The sequence below is a fragment of the Lissotriton helveticus genome, chromosome 5_1, assembly GCF_964261635.1.
Source record: "Lissotriton helveticus chromosome 5_1, aLisHel1.1, whole genome shotgun sequence".
Taxonomy (NCBI): domain Eukaryota; kingdom Metazoa; phylum Chordata; class Amphibia; order Caudata; family Salamandridae; genus Lissotriton; species Lissotriton helveticus.
The window spans coordinates 455,641,833-455,663,420 of NC_136065.1; the positions used below are offsets into that span (position 1 = coordinate 455,641,833).

The following is a 21,588-nucleotide window of genomic DNA, read 5'->3' on the forward strand; positions in this document are numbered from 1 at the left end:
TATTCGTCAGCTTACGAGAGTGGTCGAGGCCACTATAAATGAGGCTGCAGGTGCCCTTAGCAATATTACAGCTGAGCTTCAAGTGGATCGTCTTATGACATTACAGAACCGCATTGTTTTAGATATTATATTTGCAGATAGAGGTGGAGTATGTAAATTGATCGGATCTAGTTGCTGTGTTTTCGTGCCAGATAACGCCTGACAGTGTACCAAGCCATCTTGAAGTTATATAAGTCTTCTGATTCTATACATGTAGACGAAGGGAACTGGTCGTAGGTAGGATTGTTTTGGGGACTGCTGTCCAAATGGGGATGGAAGATTCTGATGTTTCTTGGTATGGCTTTAGCGATCCTTTTCTCGAGTTGCTTATGCATCCAGTGTGGTCCCACCATTTGTAGTCTTTGTGCTACAATCTGTGTGAGAAGACCCGTCTTGAGAGACGTGAAGGATAATAAGATGATGTTACAGCAACACCTTGATGACCTGATGAGAATAGATATAGACCTGGATTCAGATTGACGTGAGTTCAGGTCATTGCCTACGTAATGGCAAAAGGAGGGACTGAGGTTCCGTGGTTTTCGGGACCGGACTCCATTTTGTTTGCGTTGTTCACGACGCCATTTTGCATTGCCCTCACGTAGGCCGTGGAGGTAAACGAACGAACAAAGTTGCATGGGCCTTGTCGTTCATGTACGCATTAACTAGGCCCTTTTCGACTTGCGAGTGAACTGCAAGATGCTGACCCCGTCACCTGAAACTGACCCTTTCACGAAGCTAATTTCTCTAGCTGATCCTTGTCTGAAATTGGCAATCGATGTTCAGGATATCGTTAACTTTTAGTTCCTTGCACATATCTTATCCTATTCTTTTTTTTTTTTTTTTTTATATTTTTTATTTGGCAAACAAGTCAAAAAAAAAGAAAGTATATACAATACATATTCTTAAACATACACGTTTTGAGTGATAACCAGGATAAGTCATGTATTCATGTATACAGAATGTACAGCAAGCACTAGACAAGGCCCATTTTACGTTATGTAGAAATAAAGAAAAAAAAAAAAAAAAAGAAACCAACCCAGAAAAAACGAAGGAAAAAACAGCAAAAACATTATGTACAGATTGTGTCCTTCAGAATTATACAAAGTTACTTCATATTTTTTCAGTTTTCGCTACAGACTTTCGACCTCTGCCATTGGCAAGGGCCTTTTCCATAGTATAAATTTTGTGTAATAGATTTAACCACTCCGTCCTGCAGGGTGGGTTTGGTGAAATCCAAGCTCGAGCTACCACCAATCTAGCACAAGACAGAGCTATATTAAGCCAGCTAATATTATTGTTCCCCATCGTGTGTAAAGAAAGTAAAACCACAGGTGCAGAAAGTGATGTATGAATCAATTGTTTTTGACTTAAAGTATTTTCTATTTCTTTCCAGTAGTTTGCAAGCATAGGACAAGAATAAAGCATGTGAATAAGATCTGCTGCCACCAGATCGCATTTAGGGCATTTAGTGCGGTCATTATTTAGATTATTCTGTGACCATTTGGATATATTTAGTGGAGTATGATATAATTGACTGACCGTCCTGTATAGTTGTAATTTTAGGCTAGAGGAATGTACTAATTTGTTAATGCTGACGAAAGCGTTTGAAATATTCTGTGGTGTCACATTAATTCCTAGTTTTAGCGTCCACTTATGTGACAATCTTATGCAGTCATCCGCATTATACTGACTAAGAAGTTTATATCCCATACTAATTAGCGACTTCTTTTTAGTACTATATAAACAACGCCAAATGTCCGAGCTGGCAGTTTTTTTCAGCTTCATAGTCCGTACTAAGTAATCTTTAATTTGCATATATTTGTATGTCATTGCGCCAGGTAAATTATAAAGCAGTTGCAAAGTTGAAAACTGGAGGAAACCATCTGAGCCGTATAAATCGCCTAATGTCTTGATTCCGTAAGTGCCCCATTCCCTCCCCATCTTATCATTAAAGATAACAGGTAACCCAGGATTACCCCATAGTGGTAGATCTGTGTGAAAAAAGGAAGTATCACAGTGTTTCAAAATCAAATTAAAGATCCCTACTGCATCTCTTGCTGTCTTAAATTTCACTCGTTTAAAAAAATTTGGATCATGTACTCTTGCTAAGAACTGATTTGAGTTTGTACCTAACATAAACTGATAGAAAAAGAAAGTTTGGTTTTTGTCTAGTAAGTTCTTAAGCCGACCTAAAAATGATGCAAAAAAAAAGACTTAAAGTCCGGAAAGTCCAGTCCCCCCTTTTCCAATGATAATTTTAGTATGGCCATTGACCTTCTAGGTTTTTTGTAGCTCCAAATAAAACTACTCCAGATTCCATCTAATTTCTTAAAAAATATATTATTAAGTCGGAGGGGGATAGAACGAAAAAGGTATAAAAATTTGGGCAAAATATTCATTTTAATCAAATTGATTCGGCTCAAAATATTAAGTGGGATTTTATGCCATTTTTTAAGCACCGTAGTAACTTCTTTTAGTAAGGGATCGTAGTTTAATTTGTTAATTTCATTAATTTTAGAGGAGATTTTCACACCCAAATACACGGCAGAGTCACAAATTCCTGTAATTGTATGATCCGCTTGGTAATTCAAAATAATTTGTGTTTTGTAAAGGTTTAATTTATAGCCTGAAATATCGCCAAAGTTCTTTGCTTCCTCTGTTATTCCGATTAGAGCATCCGTTACGTTTGTGGTATAAATAGCTAGGTCATCTGCATATGCAGTTATTTTAAGAGTTTTATGTTCATGTTTAACCGGAGTTATCTTATCTTGTTTATGCAAAGCATTAATAAAGGGTTCCATTGAGAGAGCAAACAGCAGTGGTGAAAGTGGGCACCCCTGCCTAGTCCCCCTAGAGATTGCGAAGGTTGGTGACAGTAACCCTGCATAGCTAATTTTAGCATTGGATCCCTATAAATAGCCTGGACACTTCTCAGAAACCGGTCTTTAAATCCAAACTGACTTAGCACTTTCCACAGATAGTCCCACCCCACTCGGTCAAATCATACCGAGTGGGGTGAGATTAGTTGCAGCTACGTCAAATGCCGTAATCGCCATGTTGATATGAGTGGTGGTGTCCCTTCCAACTACGAAGCCATGTTGTTGTTCATTGACTAAGTATGGCATATAGGGAGCCAGTCGCATTGATAGTAGCTTGGAATATGCTTTAGCATCGGTGTTTATTAAAGAGATTGGTCGTATTCAACATCGGAATTGTTTCTTTCCTTACGACTCTTCATTACATGGGTAGTGCTTTCAATTATGGGTTTGTCCGGCTTGTGGTAATCGAATTTGGGACAGTCCTAATAATTAACTTGTGGGTTGGTACGATGTAAAGTGAGCTTTTTGGAATGCAATAATGTGTGGGAAAATGTATTACATTCGTCAGAATTTGTCGCAGTGGGTGTGCATTTGTAATGAAGCAGATTTTTGGATAAAAGGTGATGTTTTGCTCTACGAAAGTTGAGCAGTCTCCTGAGTTGTACACCATGTTGTATCGCTTGGTTTACTGTTACTAGCTGCAGCTAATAAATTTGATCTCTGACGCCGCCTAGAAGTATTCCGTGTCTCTGTATGCCAGGACAGGGGAACTCGAAGACTTTGGGCATGTCCCTGATGCCGCTGGGTTCTGAAAAACCCGGTTCTTCAGTACGAAGATCCCACCACGAATGTTTGCTGATGACACTCATTCTATCAAAAACGAGACAGGGCCTCCAGTGTGCGCTCTTTAGATTTGAGGAGTTCTGTGTGGACCACAACCTTATTATCAATGTTGATAAAACAAAGTATATGGTCCTCCAAAACTCCAACAAAGTCATCGGTGAGGTTAGAATGAAAAATAGGGCTTTGGAACAAACTGAGACTTTCTTCTATTTGGGGGTAACTATAGATAGAAAATTAAGCTGGAAAACACCATTAGACTGCCTCAATGCTAGACATGCTCAACTCTCAGGGGCTTTGCTTAAGGAGCATAGGTGTTCCTATACCAAACCTATAGCCCCCGTGCTACAAATCTACAATACTAAAATAGGTGCCTCAATCCTTGGCAGTTCGGGCTGGACTGTTCCCATGAGGCACAGGGTCAAGACTGATTTGCATATGGCCATGTCTGAACAGGGGTGGCTTGGTGAGCAAAATAACGATGGATTAAACCCATATTTGTGACTGGGGGTGAATGTTTTGCCATTGTGCAACATTCCGTTTATCATCTTGTGTGTTTTGCTGTTCACCCTATGTGGGAAGGGTATGCCCAGACGTGGGTCCCGTGCACACTAAGCCACTGGAGTCAAGCTATCCTGGCTGAAGACGGCTGATAGCCAGAAACCGGTCCTAGGATGCTTGATTCCGGTCCAGGGAAGACATGGCTTGGCAGTTCGGGCTGGACTGTTCCCATGAGGCACAGGGTCAAGACTGATTTGCATATGGCCATGTCTGAACAGGGGTGGCTTGGTGAGCAAAATAACAATGGATTAAACCCAGATCTATGACTGGGGGTGAATGTTTTGCCATTGTGCAACATTCCGTCCATCATCTTGTGTGTTTTGCTGTTCACCCTATGTGGGAAGGGTATGCCCAGACGTGGGTCCCGTGCTCACTAAGCCACTGGAGTCAAGCTATCCTGGCTGAAGACGGCTGATAGCCAGAAACCGGTCCTAGGATGCTTGATTCCGGTCCAGGGAAGACATGGCTTGGCAGTTCGGGCTGGACTGTTCCATAAGGCACAGGGTCAAGACTGATTTGCATATGGCCATGTCTGAACAGGGGTGGCTTGGTGAGCAAAATAAAGATGGATTAAACCCAGATCTGTGACTGGGGGTGAATGTTTTGCCATTGTGCAACATTCCGTCCATCATCTTGTGTGTTTTGCTGTCAATCCTGTATGGGGCCGAGCACTGGGGTCACACTAATTTGGATTCTTTAGTGGTGGGCCAGAACAAATTCTTAAGATCATTAATTGGCCTTCCTCAATCCACCCCACTGGCGCCCTTGTTTCTGGACTTGGTATGCAACCCCATTAGGGACATGGCACAATATAGTATAGATCAGTAGCATATCGGAGGAGACTCTGGGTGACTCCCGAGCTAGCACACTATGCCATGGCTATATTAGAAGTCAAGGACTTAGATGTTAACAGGGATATTGCGTGGTTTAGTCATGTCAAAAATATACTCTATGAGCTGGGAATGAGCCACTCATGGACCCTCCCAGCCGGAAGTGTATTTCCAAGCAAACTTGAGTTTAAGGCAGCCTATTGGAAAATGATTAACACAAGACAGCTTGCAGCTTCCTCCAATTTAACTCTGTCTAGAGTCTTTTTCGATAATAAACATGAACCCAAATATGAGATGTACTGCGATCTAATTGCCGTAGTACGAGACAGTAAACTATTCCACCAGTTCAGGGTGGGAACCCTACCGACCAATGTCTTCATCGCTGAGTGGTGTAACTCCTATGCTAACTCGAGTAAATGCCACTTTTGTCCAGATTGGTCCGAAACCCTTGAACATATTTTCTTTGGTTGCCCAGCATATAGCAAACCTAGACGCTGCTGGCTGAAACCTATTTGTGGTAGTCTGGGTACTATGTCTAGCAGTGAGGCCTTCAGAATACTTAAAACATCATGGGAAGGCCCCACTGTGATTGCAATAGCAAAGTTCCTGGGCTGGGTTTGGACTATCAGCTGGACTGAAAAGAGGCATAGGCCGACGCTCTTCTCACCTTGATATTACTGTCTTTACTACAAAGTACGATGACCTTTACTGTATAGTTTTGATTCTCCTGTAAAAACCAATATTGTATGCTAGTCTAGGCCACTTTTTCTGGATATGTTTTAGAGTCCTCATATCGTATTTATTGTTTTAACAAGTTCACTCTTTTTTACTAAGATGATCTATAAGATTTTGTGTCTAAAATTATGATGTATTGTTCATGTGGCCTCTTACATTTTATATGGTTTAACTTTTGTGATTTTCATAAATCGAAATAAAGTTTATGAACTGAACTGCAAATCAGTACTGTCTTGTTCCTCCTGGGAACAGTCCATCCCAAATCTTGGTCATCTCACACCTCCACTCTGCGATCCATCATTTTGTTAGTTGGGAAATTTGAGATTCACACTCACCGAATCTCACTGACTAAGTTACCCCCCTTCCCATATTAAAGTTGCTGCCAGGTTTCCACTTTGTCCTTTCCAGCTATGACGTTTTGTTGATCCTCTAATTTTACCGAAACTACCGCCTGTTCTGCTATCTGCTGTCGTCTTTTTAGAGTTTACATATTCTATTGTTGTGTGAATTTCAACTTTAGCTTTACAGGTGTGATACAAACCCTACACGAGTAAATACAGATTAGACCTGAAAACATTTGTTCAGAGTCCTTGGGAGATGTTCTCCTTTATTTATTATTTTCCAACCCTCCAATTTACATGTGAACCTTGTTGAAGATGTTCTCATTTCAATTATATTTATTTAGCAATGGCAAATCTATAACACATTAATCAACAAGCTAGAAAAGAGGGCTTGTACGCTCATCATTCTGCCATGGAGTATCACAAGGAACCACTTTTTTTCAGTCTTCCACCTATAAAATTGCAAGAAAATCTAACACTTTAAAAAATGAGGGCCTATACAAAAGCACTACACACATATACCTGTGTTTTATAACAACACTATTTCGCAGACGGAAATTTAAACAGTGTTGGAGGAGAGAAGATTGTCTGCCTGCCAGGAACTGTCCTCCCAATGCATTTTTGTAGATGAAGTCCCTAATAAAGTTTATTTTTGCAAACAATGCAATGCGCCCAGTACTGGTATAGCAAGTGCTGGATATCCTTGGACATGTGTTTCAATCTAACTAGCACTCATCAGTAAGGAACAATCCATTTTCACAGGGGTGCATGGTATGCCGCTTTCAATATATCATGTTCTGTACCGCTTCAAGCCACACGTACGTCCAAATGATTCAACAACCAGAATGCATTTAGGAGAACTCGTGCAGTGTGCTTCCTCCCCCTCTAATTATTTGACTCTTCCTGGTGTTGTTTGGTTGACGACTCATGGAATGCTCCTACAAGCTTGGAATGGGACTTCACCTGAGAAACTATCAGCAGCATGATTTCATACACCACCAAATCTAAATGTCTATCCCCTGCTGATGAGTGGCAATGGGCAAGTAACCCATGCATCCGGAGATGTCCAGCACCAGCTGTAGTGACATTTTCAGCTTATAAGTAGAAACACGTCTAGGAATTGCACCAGTCAGAATATTAAACCCAACATCGGAGTTATCAAATATGAATTGCCCTTATACAATGATGACAATATAGGTTTGATTGTTTAACATAATCCAAGCCACGGGATCGAGAGTAATCCTGTTCTTCACATATGAAAGTATCTTTGAAAACAGAGCCTCCATCTCACCTTGGCCAGCATCACCTGTTTATTTTTACTCTGGGTCTGGACCATTTCTGGAGCCTTGAAAGGGGCGATTTCTGGATGAGACACATCTCGCAGAGACAAACTTCCAGTGACGGAGAGAAAAATAGACCAGGGACTGATGATGTACTGGCAGGAATCTAAAAGACATTCAAAGGTGACAAAATAAGTATGAAGTCTAATGAAGGTCAACTTATTAAAGCATATTGAACTTCATCCGGTTTCAAACTTTATGTACACGTGTCTTTGTTGAATGTGCCTTGCTTTGTTGGAAGACAGCTCACGTGCAGATGAATTTATGTGGAAAGGATTGAAGCAATGCTAAATGGAACGATCAGTCTAAAGGGAGAGTACAGTACTCTGGATACATACTCATAGCAAGGGCATAAGAATGGTTTGCTCATTTAAAGCACTGGAGCGAAGGATGTTTAATCCAATCATGCTGGGAAGTAGAATGGTACAATTTAAGGCATTATTTTGGCGGCAATGTCAGTGTGATCTTTTACGAGGGAATTTCATTTAGAGACACTGCATCTGATACTTTCCCATGCTTTTGACATATGTACTAATTGCCAAGACAAAATCATGTGAAATAAGGTTTGCATGTGCAGGCAGGAGATAATATGGCCATGTTTTATTGTAGAAGACACACAGAAGATGGACGGAATGCAGAGCAATTCAAACATTTTTCCCCAGTCAATAGATCAGGGTTAAGTCCATTGTTCTTTTGCTCACCATGCCACCCCAATTTAGACCCAGCTGTATGCAAATTAGTCTTGACCCTGTGCCTCATGGGAATAGTCCAGACCAAACCTCCTAGCCAGGTCCTCCCTGTACCAGAAACCAGCATTCTGAGACAGGTTTCAGGACATCACCTCTAATCAGCCAGGCTAGCTTGAATCCAGTGGTACAGTGAGCCCGGGACCCAGGTCTTCGCATACCCGGGCAACTTAGGCGAGATGCAAAAGACACACAGATGATGGACGGAATGCAGAGCAAATCAAACATTCTCCCCCAGTCAATAGATCTTGGTTAAGTCCATCGTTCTTTTGCTTACCATGCCACCCCAGGTTAAACCCAGCCATATGCAAATCAGTCTTGACCCTGTGCCTCATGGGAACAGTACAGACCGAACAACCAAGCCAGGTCCTCCCTGGACTGGAAAAAAGCATCCTGCGTCTGGTTTCGGGGCATCACCCCATATCAGCCAGGCTAGATTGAATCCAGTGGCACAGTGAGCCCAGGACCCATGTCTGGGCATACCTGGCGCACTTAGGGCAAGAAAGCAAAAGACACACAGATGATGGATGGAATGCAGTGACTGGGGGTGAGTGTCTTAAACGTTTCAGCGTGTCATCCATCATCTCCTTGTGTTTGCTTTGTTCACCTTAAGTTGCCAGGCTATGCCCAGATGTGGGTCCCTTGCTCACTTTGCCACTGGATTCAAGCTAGCCTGGCTGAAGAGGGGTGTTTCCCCAAAACCGGTCCCAGGATGCTTTTTTCCGGTTCAGGGAAGATCTGGCTTTGCAGTTTGGGCTGGACTGTTCCCATGAGGCACAGGGTCAGACTGATTTGCATATAGCTGGGTCTGAACTGAGGTGGCGAAGTGAGCTAAAGAAAGATGATAGATTCAACCCAGATCTGTGAATGGGGATGAGCGTCTGAAAAGTTTCAGTGCTCTGTTCATCATCTCCTTGTATTTGCTTTGATCGCCTTAAGTTGGCAGGGTATTCCCAGACGTGGGTCCCTTGCTCACTTTGCCATTGGATTCAAGCTAGCCTGGCTGTTGAGGGGTGTTATCCTGAAACCGGTCCCATGATGCTTGTTTGCGGTTAAGATAAGACCTGGTTGGAAAGTTCGGGCTGGACTGCTCGCATGAGGCACAGGGTCAGACTGATTTGCATATAGCTGGGTCTGAACTGAGGTGGAAAAGTGAGCTAAAGAACGATGATTGATTTAACCCAGATCTGTGACTGGGGGTGAGTGTCTGAAAAGTTTAATCTCCTTATGTTTGGCATGTATTATTGTAGATCACGAAAGTTGATTACTGTACACTTGTCCAATACAAATCAATTTAATGTGTTTTCTTGTAAAGGGATATCACAGAAGCCATTTTTTGGTCTTTGAAGTACAAAGAATAGGTACTTGCACAACTTAGTCCACCTGCAGGCATTCATCAAGGGCTGTCAAGCCAAGATCAAGGCACAAGCACCCACAAACCTAAAGATATTTCATTTTAGAAGAGGGATCTCTTGGAGGTTACAGTAATGTGTAGTCTCCCCCCGAATCAGAAGACATTTTTTATCACAACAGAGAATTCACTGACTTTCTCCCAGAGGTTTGTATAGGATCAGAAATTGCAGAATAACCCATTTTCACAGGCTATCATGAGAGGTTTCATGTACAAATCCTATCTCTCACTCACCCCTGTTCAAGTCTTCCAAAATACGTTCTGACACCAAAAGTAACAAGGCCCAAATCTCTTCTTCTTGCAAAGGTCCTCCACGTGTTTGTAGAACATCAGCCAAGGTCACGCAGCTCATCTCCCAAACCTGTGAGAGGGAAACACCAGCAGAACCTATTACTGAGTGCTCACTACATTCAAGGAGCATGACTGAGAAATACAAGCATAAAACCTCTGGAAAGGATATACACACAAACACCAACTAGTACAAGGTACCAAAGTGAGGCACCAACCAAAAGAAAAAGAGTCAAATAATTCAAGCAAGTTTCTTGCATGGTAGGTTAAATTAAAGTTCAAGAATACTTTTCCCAAAACAGGAAACCTCATCCGGCCTGAGACGGAATGCTTTATCAAACTGACCACTCTTTCTCGATTATGTAAGTGGTGGTGCATGGATGTTCTTGGTTGGTGGACCGATTTGTCTGGTTTCTTCCGTTAATGAAGGTGACTCCTCCATGCTGACAAGTTATGTAACCCCCAGCAGCTGTATGGCTGTTGATGAATTGCTATTGAATGGGCAAATAAAGACTTTGGAGAGGGCTCAATCCTGAGTAACATTGTAACTATTTGGAAGGTAAACTTGATAAGGCAGAAGGTTGTCCATCAAGGACAAGACATGACAGGACAACGCTGAGGCGTGAAAACTAGGGGATGAATGACATTTTAATTATGCCCTGTAGTGGAGAGTATTTGGGAAATTTCACATTTCGCAAAGTTCCCTTAAATTGCCAGAGGGTAGTGTAATTACACTTTGCTCATTTCTAGGGAAGAGTTGTTGGCCTAACAGCTAGGGCTGTCGACCTCAAATCTGAGGAACTGGGTTTGAGTCTCGGCAATGACGCTGAACATACTGAAATTCTGGGCAAATCTCTTAATCAGACCGTGCCTAACAAAAATGAATGTGTCTTCAGGTAACGCAACTGGTGCTATGTAAAGTGCTCTGAAACCAGATACCTTCGGGTCAAGTTTGCACTATATAAAACTCAGTAAAATAAAAAAAATAAAAAAAATGTCTGCAGCCAGACGCACCACCCAACATGGATGTAACATTATGCTGCAGGAATTTGTTGCCTGGTGTCAACTCAATAACAGCCTCATGATCTCCATTCCTGCTTCAAAAAGTTACTCTGTGATTTTCTGACAGGATTGTGACAGGAAATGAAGCATGAAGTCTGCAAGGAAAAAAGGTAAGTGGCTGCAGGTTTTGTCCCTTTGCTCCACTGGGAAAGTTCCTGCAGCTTTGCAAGTACAATAACAGGTTTATAAAACAAGCATTTGCAATGCAATAGGTCTCGCATTTATTCGAGTGTAAGCTATTGGCATTGTAAATGACAATGCCTTTTATTTATGGTTTAAAAACAAAAATTAAAGGCAATGTCAATGGCTCAAACTCGTGTAAATGCGAGACCTATTGCATTGCAAATGCTTGTTATTTATTGCTAACAACTTGTATTTATATGTGGCGATTCACAAACACTGCCATTTCTGAACGTTGCAAAATAGAGGTTAATAACCATTTTAACAGAACTGAGTTTACTAGTTAGAGGAGGATGGAAAGCGGCGTTAGTTGTTTTGGGATTCAAAGTCTAAGTCCAGAGGTCGCAGAAGTGAGAGGAGGGAGTCTAATTCACTGAGCTATTTTGCTCTTGTTGTCCTTTAAGTAACATGGATAATTAGTTTGAATAATTTGGCCATTTCAGGCTTGTCACTTAATTTCTGGGGCATCTCTTAAGCATGCAAAGAGAAGGATGTAGTTCAAGGAGGAGGCACTGAAAAGGGTCAGCTCTGCATGACAGGCAGCAGTTTGTGTCAGTCTGAGTGGTGGGACAGCAAATAGGAAGGGATTTGTTGTATGGGGAGCAGTGCTTATGTCTAGTGCTTTGAAGACTAAGCGATCTACTCATGGGTCATTGGAGTAAGGCCAAGGGCCACATGACATGAGTAGAACTCGAGTCTACGTGGGGTACTAGAGAGGATGTAGCGTGAAGGTGTTAAGAGCACAAGGATAACTACCACACACTTTCTATATGTTCACTGTCACCAGCCCTGGACTTGAATTTGTCAACAAACTGTATTGGGGGTGTTGTAGTGTTGGTTTACTTCCATTGACCTATTTTCACTAACGAAACTGATAGCAGCGGTTCGTATTTTGAAAGCTGAGGCCTGGAAACCTTGTGTGCGAGGATATGCAGTGAGGTGAATTGCCAAAATGGGCAATGAGCCAAAATACATGTCGTGCTGGATTCCCCGAGAACAAAATAGTGACATTTGAAGTTTAGGAGGCAGCGTAGCTTTCAGGTGCACCCAATTCCTCTCCCCGCGAACCACATGCTTCTTTTGACAGTTCAGTGTTATAATGTTTTACAAGCGCTGGAGCCCAGCCCCTGCAGCGCGCAGATGAAGCTGCCTGCTATCGCTGGAGGCACTTTCCAGGGGAGAAGAGAGGCCGGTAGCTTACAGGACAGCTACACAACTTTTGAAGGAGACTGTGCTGGGCAGGGACAAACTGGAGTCATTGGTGTCCCCACGTGTTTGCCAGTTTCTGCTTCTAGGAAGGGGTGGGATTGTGTGCTCTGAATGCTTCCCCCTTCCCTATAGAGCTTTGTGGGTGGGGGTATTTTTAATGCCTGCCCCATCTTCTAGTTCCCATAAACCTTTTGTTGGAACATACTCACTCTGTCCTCACAGGAGCCCCCCCCAAAATCATTAAACATTTTAGGTGCAAGCTGTCAACCTGTCATTTGATGGGCTCTGTGCGCGGATCTCTTCCGCGACACCTGTTGTTGAAGGGGCTGGTGTGCATGTGTCACGAAGCCCCCTTGAATGTTATCAGACCCTCACAGTGTGTCCGTGGTGGCCTCGCAGTAGCACGTGGGGGCTGCGTAGTGCTACAGTATGTTATGCGTTCTTTGTAGATACGTCTTTGAGGAGTTTGGGGGCTTAGAGAGGGAAGGTAGGGGTAAAGCTTGTGCTGTAGAGTTTCGATAGGCAGCTTGTACTGGAAAACGTTCTTTTCGACAGCCCTTGTCTACCAGACACAGATCCTGCTAAGGTGCGCCGCTACATATGGAATACGCTCTTTATTCTTATACATTTTTTTCCATATCTGGTATTTTACAGAGAGGTGTAAACGTGAGTGCCATAAAAAAAATTCTCTAACAGGACGGGCATTTCATTTCGGGAACAAGCGCTTGCCAAGGCGTATACTTTTCTCTTTTTCTGCCGTCCCACTTGAACGGCCTCCCCTGCTTTCCTTCTGAAGTAAAAGGTTTCTTATCTTTATGGGGTCATGTGTCTACATCAGACAAAACTCTTTCCCAATGGCTGGCCACGTGACGCCAGCCAATAGGAAAGAGGGGTGGGGCTTAAAGCCCGATACTCAAAGCTCCTCAAAATCATAAAATCTCGCCAGCAAGACTGCGCATGTGCGCAGGCGAGACCTAAAAATGGAGTCCAGATGTATCCTAGCGATAGAAACAGAACAACCTTCTGGGCATAATCTGGATGCGGAACTCCATATACACCTACAATGATGGCTCTGATATCTTAACTGAGCTCCCGCAAATTCAAAAGCAACGAAAAAGGACAAGCCAAGTAATCTTTGAATGAGAAACCATAGCTAACTGCAAAGAACTATAAGAAGGGGAAAAGAGAGAAAAAAATGCTTAGGAAAAGGGGAATGGGGGACTATATATAGTGATATTATGAATCATGCATCCCTCTTGAACAATTGCTTGACCTGTTTAAACAACTGAAAGCCTCAATATTTTTTGTACGCGCACCTTCTCTGTAGATAACTGATTGAGACTTCCCTGATGAAATCATGGTTTTAATTCCCCCCCTATTTTAACAAAGACATAATCAACCGGCCTTCAATAAAATGTGCGCTACCTTATTTAACTCTGAAATTATCTTTTCTGCATCAGCACTTAACCTGTAAATAATCTAATTGCATTTCTCTGACGGTATTGTATGATATTGTGATAAAGGGCACAAATGTACTTTACAGATTATGGTAAGTGGAAACATGGGAAATGAAATGTTTTACTCTTTTTACCTCCTTAACCGCGGCGGCAATTCCGCCGCAGTGCGGGCCTTCCATTGAGTGGGCGGGGCCGCGCCGCCCAACGGACGTGCGAAGCACTACCGAGGTAGTGCTCACGACGGCAGTTGGCCGAACTTAAAGGGCTAAAATATACTGCATTGATTTGCACCACTATATTGTTTACAAATAATGTACTTGTATGTCATGACTAACTTATGCTCGAGAGGAAAAAAAGTGCACAGGATTTATTAATGTACTTTACAATCAAATAAAAGGTAAAAATGGCAGAAGAAAGGAGCCATCTAGCAAGTACAGAGGGATAGCAGTCTAGAAACATACACAAGGGTAGAAACAAACAAGGGATCATATTGAGCACTTATCACTTTGAATGGCGATCTAGACAGCCGGACTCTATGGTTCAGTTGAAGGCATAGCGCTGAAATGCGTAGACCGTCCATATCTCTGCACAAATGGTGAATTTAAATATTGAAAAACTGAATACTTGTCCAGACCCGATTATCTTCATGGTGTCGTGGTTGCCTTGCTGTGAGAAGTGAAAGCATTGGCGATTTGAAGAATGAATATATATATATATATATACATATATATATATATATATATATATATATATATATATATATATATATATATATATATATATATATATATTCACTGAAAAAACCATAGGTTATAGACCATATATAGTTAGGAATTAGCATTTAAAAAACCTTTTTTTACTCACACAAAACCATTGAAATTCCATATATAGTTAGTTGTACTAACTATATATCGCGCACCCGCAATCCACTGCTGATCATGTCACATATTACATCATTCATGACATGGTCAGTGACATCACTGATGACATCACTGATGACATCTCAAATGACATCACTGATGACATCACTGATGACATCTCAAATGACATCACTGATGACATCTCAATTGACATTACTGATCACATCACTGATGACATCACTCATGTGATAATACGATGAACCTCTTCAGACTCTAATATAACCTAAGATACACTCAGTGTAAACAGACACTCACAGACTGTCACTCATCCATGGAGTTACTCACACACCTAGTCAGTCATGCAAAGAATCAATCACACCTCCATTTCCTCAACTATACAGTTATACACACCTTACTTATTCAAACATATACTAACACATATCTACTCTCTTATACAATCCCTGATACAAGTTCACAATCATCCATACAGCCACTCACACATTCACTGGCTCTCATGCACAGTTATTTATATATGTCAACTCTCACATGTACTGTGTTTTACATATGTACTTACTTTCACATGTAGCACGGAGATATCCATTCACTCATTAATGCACTCAGTCAACCACCCATACAGGTGTTTCCACATGCACTTTTGAACCCATACATCTAGTGAATCAACTGCTCACACATCTATGCACAGAGTTATACACCTCCCAGCCACCCACACACACACTCAGTCTCCCATACAAATACTTAGGCAATCAACCAATAACCCATATAGTTACTCATATAGGTACTGATCAACACAGGCAGCAGTTTACAGAACAACAGACATAATGATGCACAAATTAAGACAGTTTAGTCACTAACCCATGCACTCAGTGAGACACATTTAATCACTCACTCATACAGTCAGTCACGCACCTACTAAATCCTTCATCCAGACACTTCTACATCTACTCATTCTTCAATATGTAAAACATATTTAAAGTTTATAGAAACACACAGTCGCTGGATGATGTCATCAGTGATGTCATCAGTGATGTCATTTGAGATGTCATCAGTGATGTCATCAGTGATGTCATTTGAGATGTCATCAGTGATGTCATCAGTGATGTCACTGACCATGTCATGAATGATGTAATATGTGACATGATCAGCAGTGGATTGCGGGTGCGCGATATATAGTTAGTACAACTAACTATATATGGAATTTCAATGGTTTTGTGTGAGTAAAAAAAGGTTTTTTAAATGCTAATTCCTAGCTATATATGGTCTATAACCTATGGTTTTTTCAGTGAATTTTCAAGGTTTTGTAAATGCTAATTCCTAACTATATATGGTCTATAACCTATGGTTTTTTCAGTGAATTTCATTGGTTTTTTAAAAGCTAATATCTATAGCTGTAAAGTGTATTCTTCTTTAAATCCAAAAATATATTTTATATGTTTATTAATAATTTTTTTTAAATATTTTTTTTGTTTCGCTCCCGGTCCGCGAACCGGGAAGCTTCCCGTTAGCTCAATTTAATTCCGCGACCCGGTCCGCGAACCGGTAAGAAATCAACATAGTGACGGTATCGCGTTGCCGCGTAATGCGTCTTATGACGTACTGCGTTAGCGCACCCGGAAGTGCCCCGGGGCGCGGACCGAGGCGCGAAACGCAGCTCCCCGGAAGCGATCCGCGGCGCGAAAGCGCGACGTATCGCGTTGCCGCAAAATGCGTCTTGTGACGTATTGCGTTAGCGCACCCGGAAGTGTCCCGGGGCGCGGACCGGGGCGCGAAGCTTAGCGACCCGGAAGCTAACCGGGGAGCGTTCCGCAGCGCGTAACATGAGCGTGAGAGGTCATGTGACTTGTTAATAAAACTTTTCATTGGTTCATTTCACTTTTGGTTTCATAATTATGGAAGGCTAGGTCAGGTGACCTAAAAATAACACTTTTCATTGGTTGAGAAGTATTGTTTTTTCCAAATGATGAAAACCCCTCCTTCTTTCCTCACTCTGACTTTCATCATTGTGAGAGGAAGACCTATTTTGCTTGTTGGAAGACCTATTTTGCTTGTGTGAAAATGGCTTCATTGGTTGCTTCAGCTGGTGGACCCCCACCACCACCACCACCTCCTCATGGGAAGAGAGGACCACCTCCCCAGGTCCTTACCAACACTGAGGAGGAAGAGGAAGAAATGGATGAGGAGGGAGAAGAACCACAATTTTTAGAAGAGTTGCCCCGGGTTTCCAGAAAGAAAGCCAGTTTCATCTGGCAGTTTTTTCCAATACCTCGTGGGCAAAAAAAAGTCAACGCGAGGTATGTCACCTGCCTGATATGCAAGGAACAATTGTCCAGAGGGACGGACAAAAAATATAGCTTTGGCAATCACACTATGCACAGGCACATGACGAGGAAACATCCCCTAAATTACAGCCGGGCGGAATTAAGGGATATGCACGACAATCCCAGACCAACTCCTGTGGCCAGACCAACAATACCGGTTTCTCTATCACCAGAAGAGGCACGGGAAACTGTGCCAAATATTCAACAAAATTTTGGGCACATGATCCACTTATGTATGCACTGTCGTGCATTATTAGCTTGTGGCAACATGAGCATCAATGCACTGAACCTGGCGTATGAACACCATGATTGCCCTAACCGCCCCCATTAATTTTTTTTTGCTCCTGTTGAGCCATTTTCAACGCCTGTTTTTTGTTGTTTCCCCCCCCCAAAAAAAACCAAAAAAAATATAAAATCGTTCAAAAAATACAAAAAAAAACAAAAAATGTTCAAAAAAAAAATATATATATAAAACAACAAAAATATTTAAAAAAAAGTTCTTTTCAGAACTACCTTCCCTTTCCAAAAAAATTGCTAGAATGTTTAGCACTCTGGCAAGCTCTATTTTTTTTGGTTCGCTTCCGGGTTAGCTTCCCGGTACGCGGACCGGGAGCTAACCCAAAAAATGTTTTAAAAAAAAAAAGTGTAAGTATAAGGAAAGGAAACAGAGAGTGATGTTAAAAGAAAGACAGCTATAGGGAGTAAAGAAGAGATACTGTTTAATAGATCTATTTACCGAAGAAAAGACAGAAGAGGGTATAATTGTGAAAAACAAAATAGATAAGGAAGTGAAAGAAAAAAAAAGAGAGTATAACATTAACAAAGAAGAGTTTCTTGGAGAATGTGAGTGAATGTTCAAAATAAGATTAAAACATGAGGAATAACAGAGAGAAAAAATAGAAAACAGAAAACAAAAAATAACAGAAAAAGATTAATTGAAACAGCAAAGAAATGTAATTAACATAGAGCCATATCATCAACATAGGCAATAAAAGTTTTGCAGCTTTTATTGGCAGAAATGTGTCGCTAAAGCTGCTTTTGTGGCAGAAAACTGCCACTAAAACCACTTTTGCACCAGTTTTCTGCCAATAAAAATAGCAATAATTTTATTGGCTGTGTTCATAATATTCCCCTTAGTGTGCTTCAACTACACAGAGAAAGCATTATGAACAAGTAGTGATAGAGTGATCAGTCAAAGACACTAAGAGTAATAGAGACGCAGTGAGTGAACAAGAGTGAGGAACTATGAGAAGAGAGGGACTGAGAAAAAGAGTGGAAGGAGTTGAGTAAGTAGGTAATAGAGAAAGGAATGAGGGAAGTAGCAAAGGCAGGAAACTGAGGGTTAAAGAAATGAAGCAGTGGAACTAATAGTAGTTAAATGTGATATAAATGTAACGAAAACAATACAAAATATTTACCTTATAATTGTCGTTAAATTACTCACTTTTTGTTTTTATACTTTCAATCTGTGAAAGAGAGAACAAACATTTGAAAAATATTAAAACATGTATTTAAAAATTTGAAAAGACAAGGGAAAAGATAGAAGGACAAACAGTTTTTCAAAAACTTTGACACTTACAGAAGCTTCTGCTTCTCCAGGCCCCCTACACAGTCCTAAAGATATACATTTTAAACTAACAGTATCTTGATGCAGATGAAGTGAGGCCTATCTTAAAACATGGTGCATCTTTTGCATTGCTGTTGTTTCAGAAAAGTGTCGCAACACACTAAAATTTTAAATAATTGCTTCAGGATGCCAATAAGATGTCTACTATCCAGAGGTTTGTTTCAGGTGAGGCCTACTCAGGGTTGCAGATGAAATTTCGAGTTGTTGAAGAGAATAGAGGACATAATACATGTGAAGGTCTACCAATGAAGTGAGTCATGTCCACTGCACTCTTCAACAAAGTCCAAACCTCCTATGTTTCCCTGGACAGACCTAAACTTGATCTGCACAATGTGATTCGTAATGATAGGAAACACAGGTGATGTAATTGAAATACATGCAATTTATTTTGCTCATTTCACAATCACATCACTTGTGTTTCCTTTGCTTAGGTATCTCATTGTGCAGATGTAGTCTAGCATATGAAAGAATACGCAGAAGTGCAGCACTGCATGCAACAACTTTGACACTTATAGAAGCCTCACCTTCTCCATGCCTCCTATACAGTTCTACATATACATCATAAATGCAAACAGTACAGAATTAATTATACATGTTAAATGGATTATTTTTGCTGTTCTCAGAATGTATCAAAATTCACTAAAAACAGTGACTTGAAGGTATTCATCATGTAACAGCGGGGAAAAAAAACACAATCAAAATGATTGTGTTTAAAAAACCCATACAACATCAGAAATCAAAATTCAGAACTCCTTAAAGTTAACTTACTTTCCATGACGTCCAAGGATGTCCTATGAACAGCTTACACTCTTTTGTGCTGTTATTACTTTCAGCCCGCCACTTTCTGAAAGAAAATCTCCATCGTTTTTAAAAACACGTTACATGCAATAAATGACTTCTTGCTCTCTACCACAATTTTCCACAAGGCCAAATCTGGTCAGAGCCATTTATAACTCTTGGATTTCTTGTAAGCCAATCCCGTCATTTGGCATTTCCGCAACTTTCAGAATTAAAATGTTGAAGATCATTTTCACAATCCTGGAATAGTAATATCTTCCCCTTCTTCCTCAGTCATGTTCTACTTTTCCTATGACACTGATACAAGCAGACTTACACTACCTCTATGACTACTACAATTATTTAATTCTCTACATCACTTTTAATCACAAAGCAATGTAAAACAGTAGACAGCATTGCAGACTTACATTCCCTCTACTCCATGTTTTGATTGGCTGCTTCAATTAGCTTATAAAAAGAAACAGTTTTTCTGAACTCATTCAAAGTGCACGTATTTCTCCATAATGTCCAGTCCTATGGTTAGAAGTTATATCTCTGAACTACACTTATCCTCAAGGCCAAATTGTGTAGGAGCCATTAGAACTTCTTGAAATTCCACAGAGCACATCCCGAGATTATTTCCCTAAAATTTTGGTTTTAAAAACACCAGGTAAGAGTTTTTAAGGTCATACGGCAATTTTTTTTTTAAAATTAAAACAGAATCATTGCAGAATGACCAGCCATTTCTAGACTTTAAATAAGCTGTGTAATGTCCTGATGTTATTGAAGGGCCGTCATGATATATAATTGCTGCAGTTACAAAAGTCCTTCCTGATATTGACAACTGCGAAGCTACAAAATTTTTAATTAAAGTTGTCAATTTTGTTCCATCAGGCCTACATCGTTGGAACATTAAAATGACATACTGGCCATATGTTCGTATAAATAATGTGGACATCATTTCAGATTTACATTGGCTACACTCCATGTTGTGATCAGCTGCTTTTACTAGCTTATTAAAGGAGACTGATTTACTGTCTGGCAAAGTTAAATATATAAATCTTTCTGAGTCTACACTAGTAGTACTTGATACCATACAGTTCTCGCAGTCATGCTGCCATTGATAAGAAAGCCCAAACAGCTGATCTACATCTACACCTTCATCTTGCAATACATCAAGCATATACATTAAAAACTCCTGACAATCTTGCTGAATATTTTGAGAGAATTGTGTTTGGCCTGAACATCTGTCTAACAGATTTCGAATTTCAGACACACTTTCTATGTTTCTTCTATCAGTGGTACATTTCTCTAACACAGAATTTAACAAACTGCAAAATCTTTGATCAGAATTGACCACAATCTCTTCTTTTACATTTTTTAGAGAAAACAAAACATTAACCACTACATTAGCATAGCAGTTGACACCAGAACTGTTTTCAAACTGAAAACCAACAACATCTTCAACAGAATCCTTTTTGTTTCTGCTTGTAATTTTAGGTTCATTGACTTTTTGTCTTTTTGCTACAACCTCCCCAGTATTGTTCTCATTTCTTCGTTTCCGGCCTACCACACGTTTCTCAAACAAAGGATACTGAGGCAAATGTGGCGCATACTCTCTTCTTAACCTATTGTATTCCTTAACACAATCTAGATCCGCACAAATGTTTGTGACATCACACTCAATCAAGTACAATCCCGATAAAGTTCTAACTCGTGACAATGCCACATATGCCATACCCTCCTTGAACACAGAACTGCCAATATTCACCAATGCACTGTCTACACTTAAACCTTGCGATTTATGAATTGTCACCGCATATGCCAAGCAAACAGGAAACTGCTTACGGCGAACATATAAGTCTTTTACAAGCAAAAATCTAGCAGAACAACGAGCAATTAGCTGTACTTCCTCAATGCCATCAAATTTAATTTTTAAAAATTCAATTCCATCTCTATTTCTGTATTTCACAAAATCAACAACATTACCCATTGATCCATTTACCAGACCTCTTTCAACATGTAAATTCCTTCTTAAAATTATACGGCAGTTCAAGCACACAATCAGAGTCTTTTCAAAACCTGCAGTTTTAGATATACTCTTCTCTAATGAATCCAATTTTGTTTTCA

At 40.6% G+C, this 21,588-nt stretch overlaps 1 protein-coding gene across 1 annotated transcript in view; it reads right to left on the bottom strand.

The window, feature by feature from the left end:
• Nucleotides 1-10,014, bottom strand: part of FRMPD2 (FERM and PDZ domain containing 2) — a 446,136-nt gene extending 436,122 nt beyond the window's left edge. Inside the window, exons 1-2 of the mRNA XM_078640972.1 lie at nucleotides 9,897-10,014; nucleotides 7,457-7,611 (exon numbers count right to left, since the gene is read on the bottom strand). Of these exons, the coding sequence (XP_078497098.1) occupies nucleotides 7,457-7,611; nucleotides 9,897-10,014 (273 nt within the window). The remainder of the gene's footprint in view (nucleotides 1-7,456; nucleotides 7,612-9,896) is intronic.
• Between the last annotated feature and the right edge of the window lie 11,574 nt (nucleotides 10,015-21,588).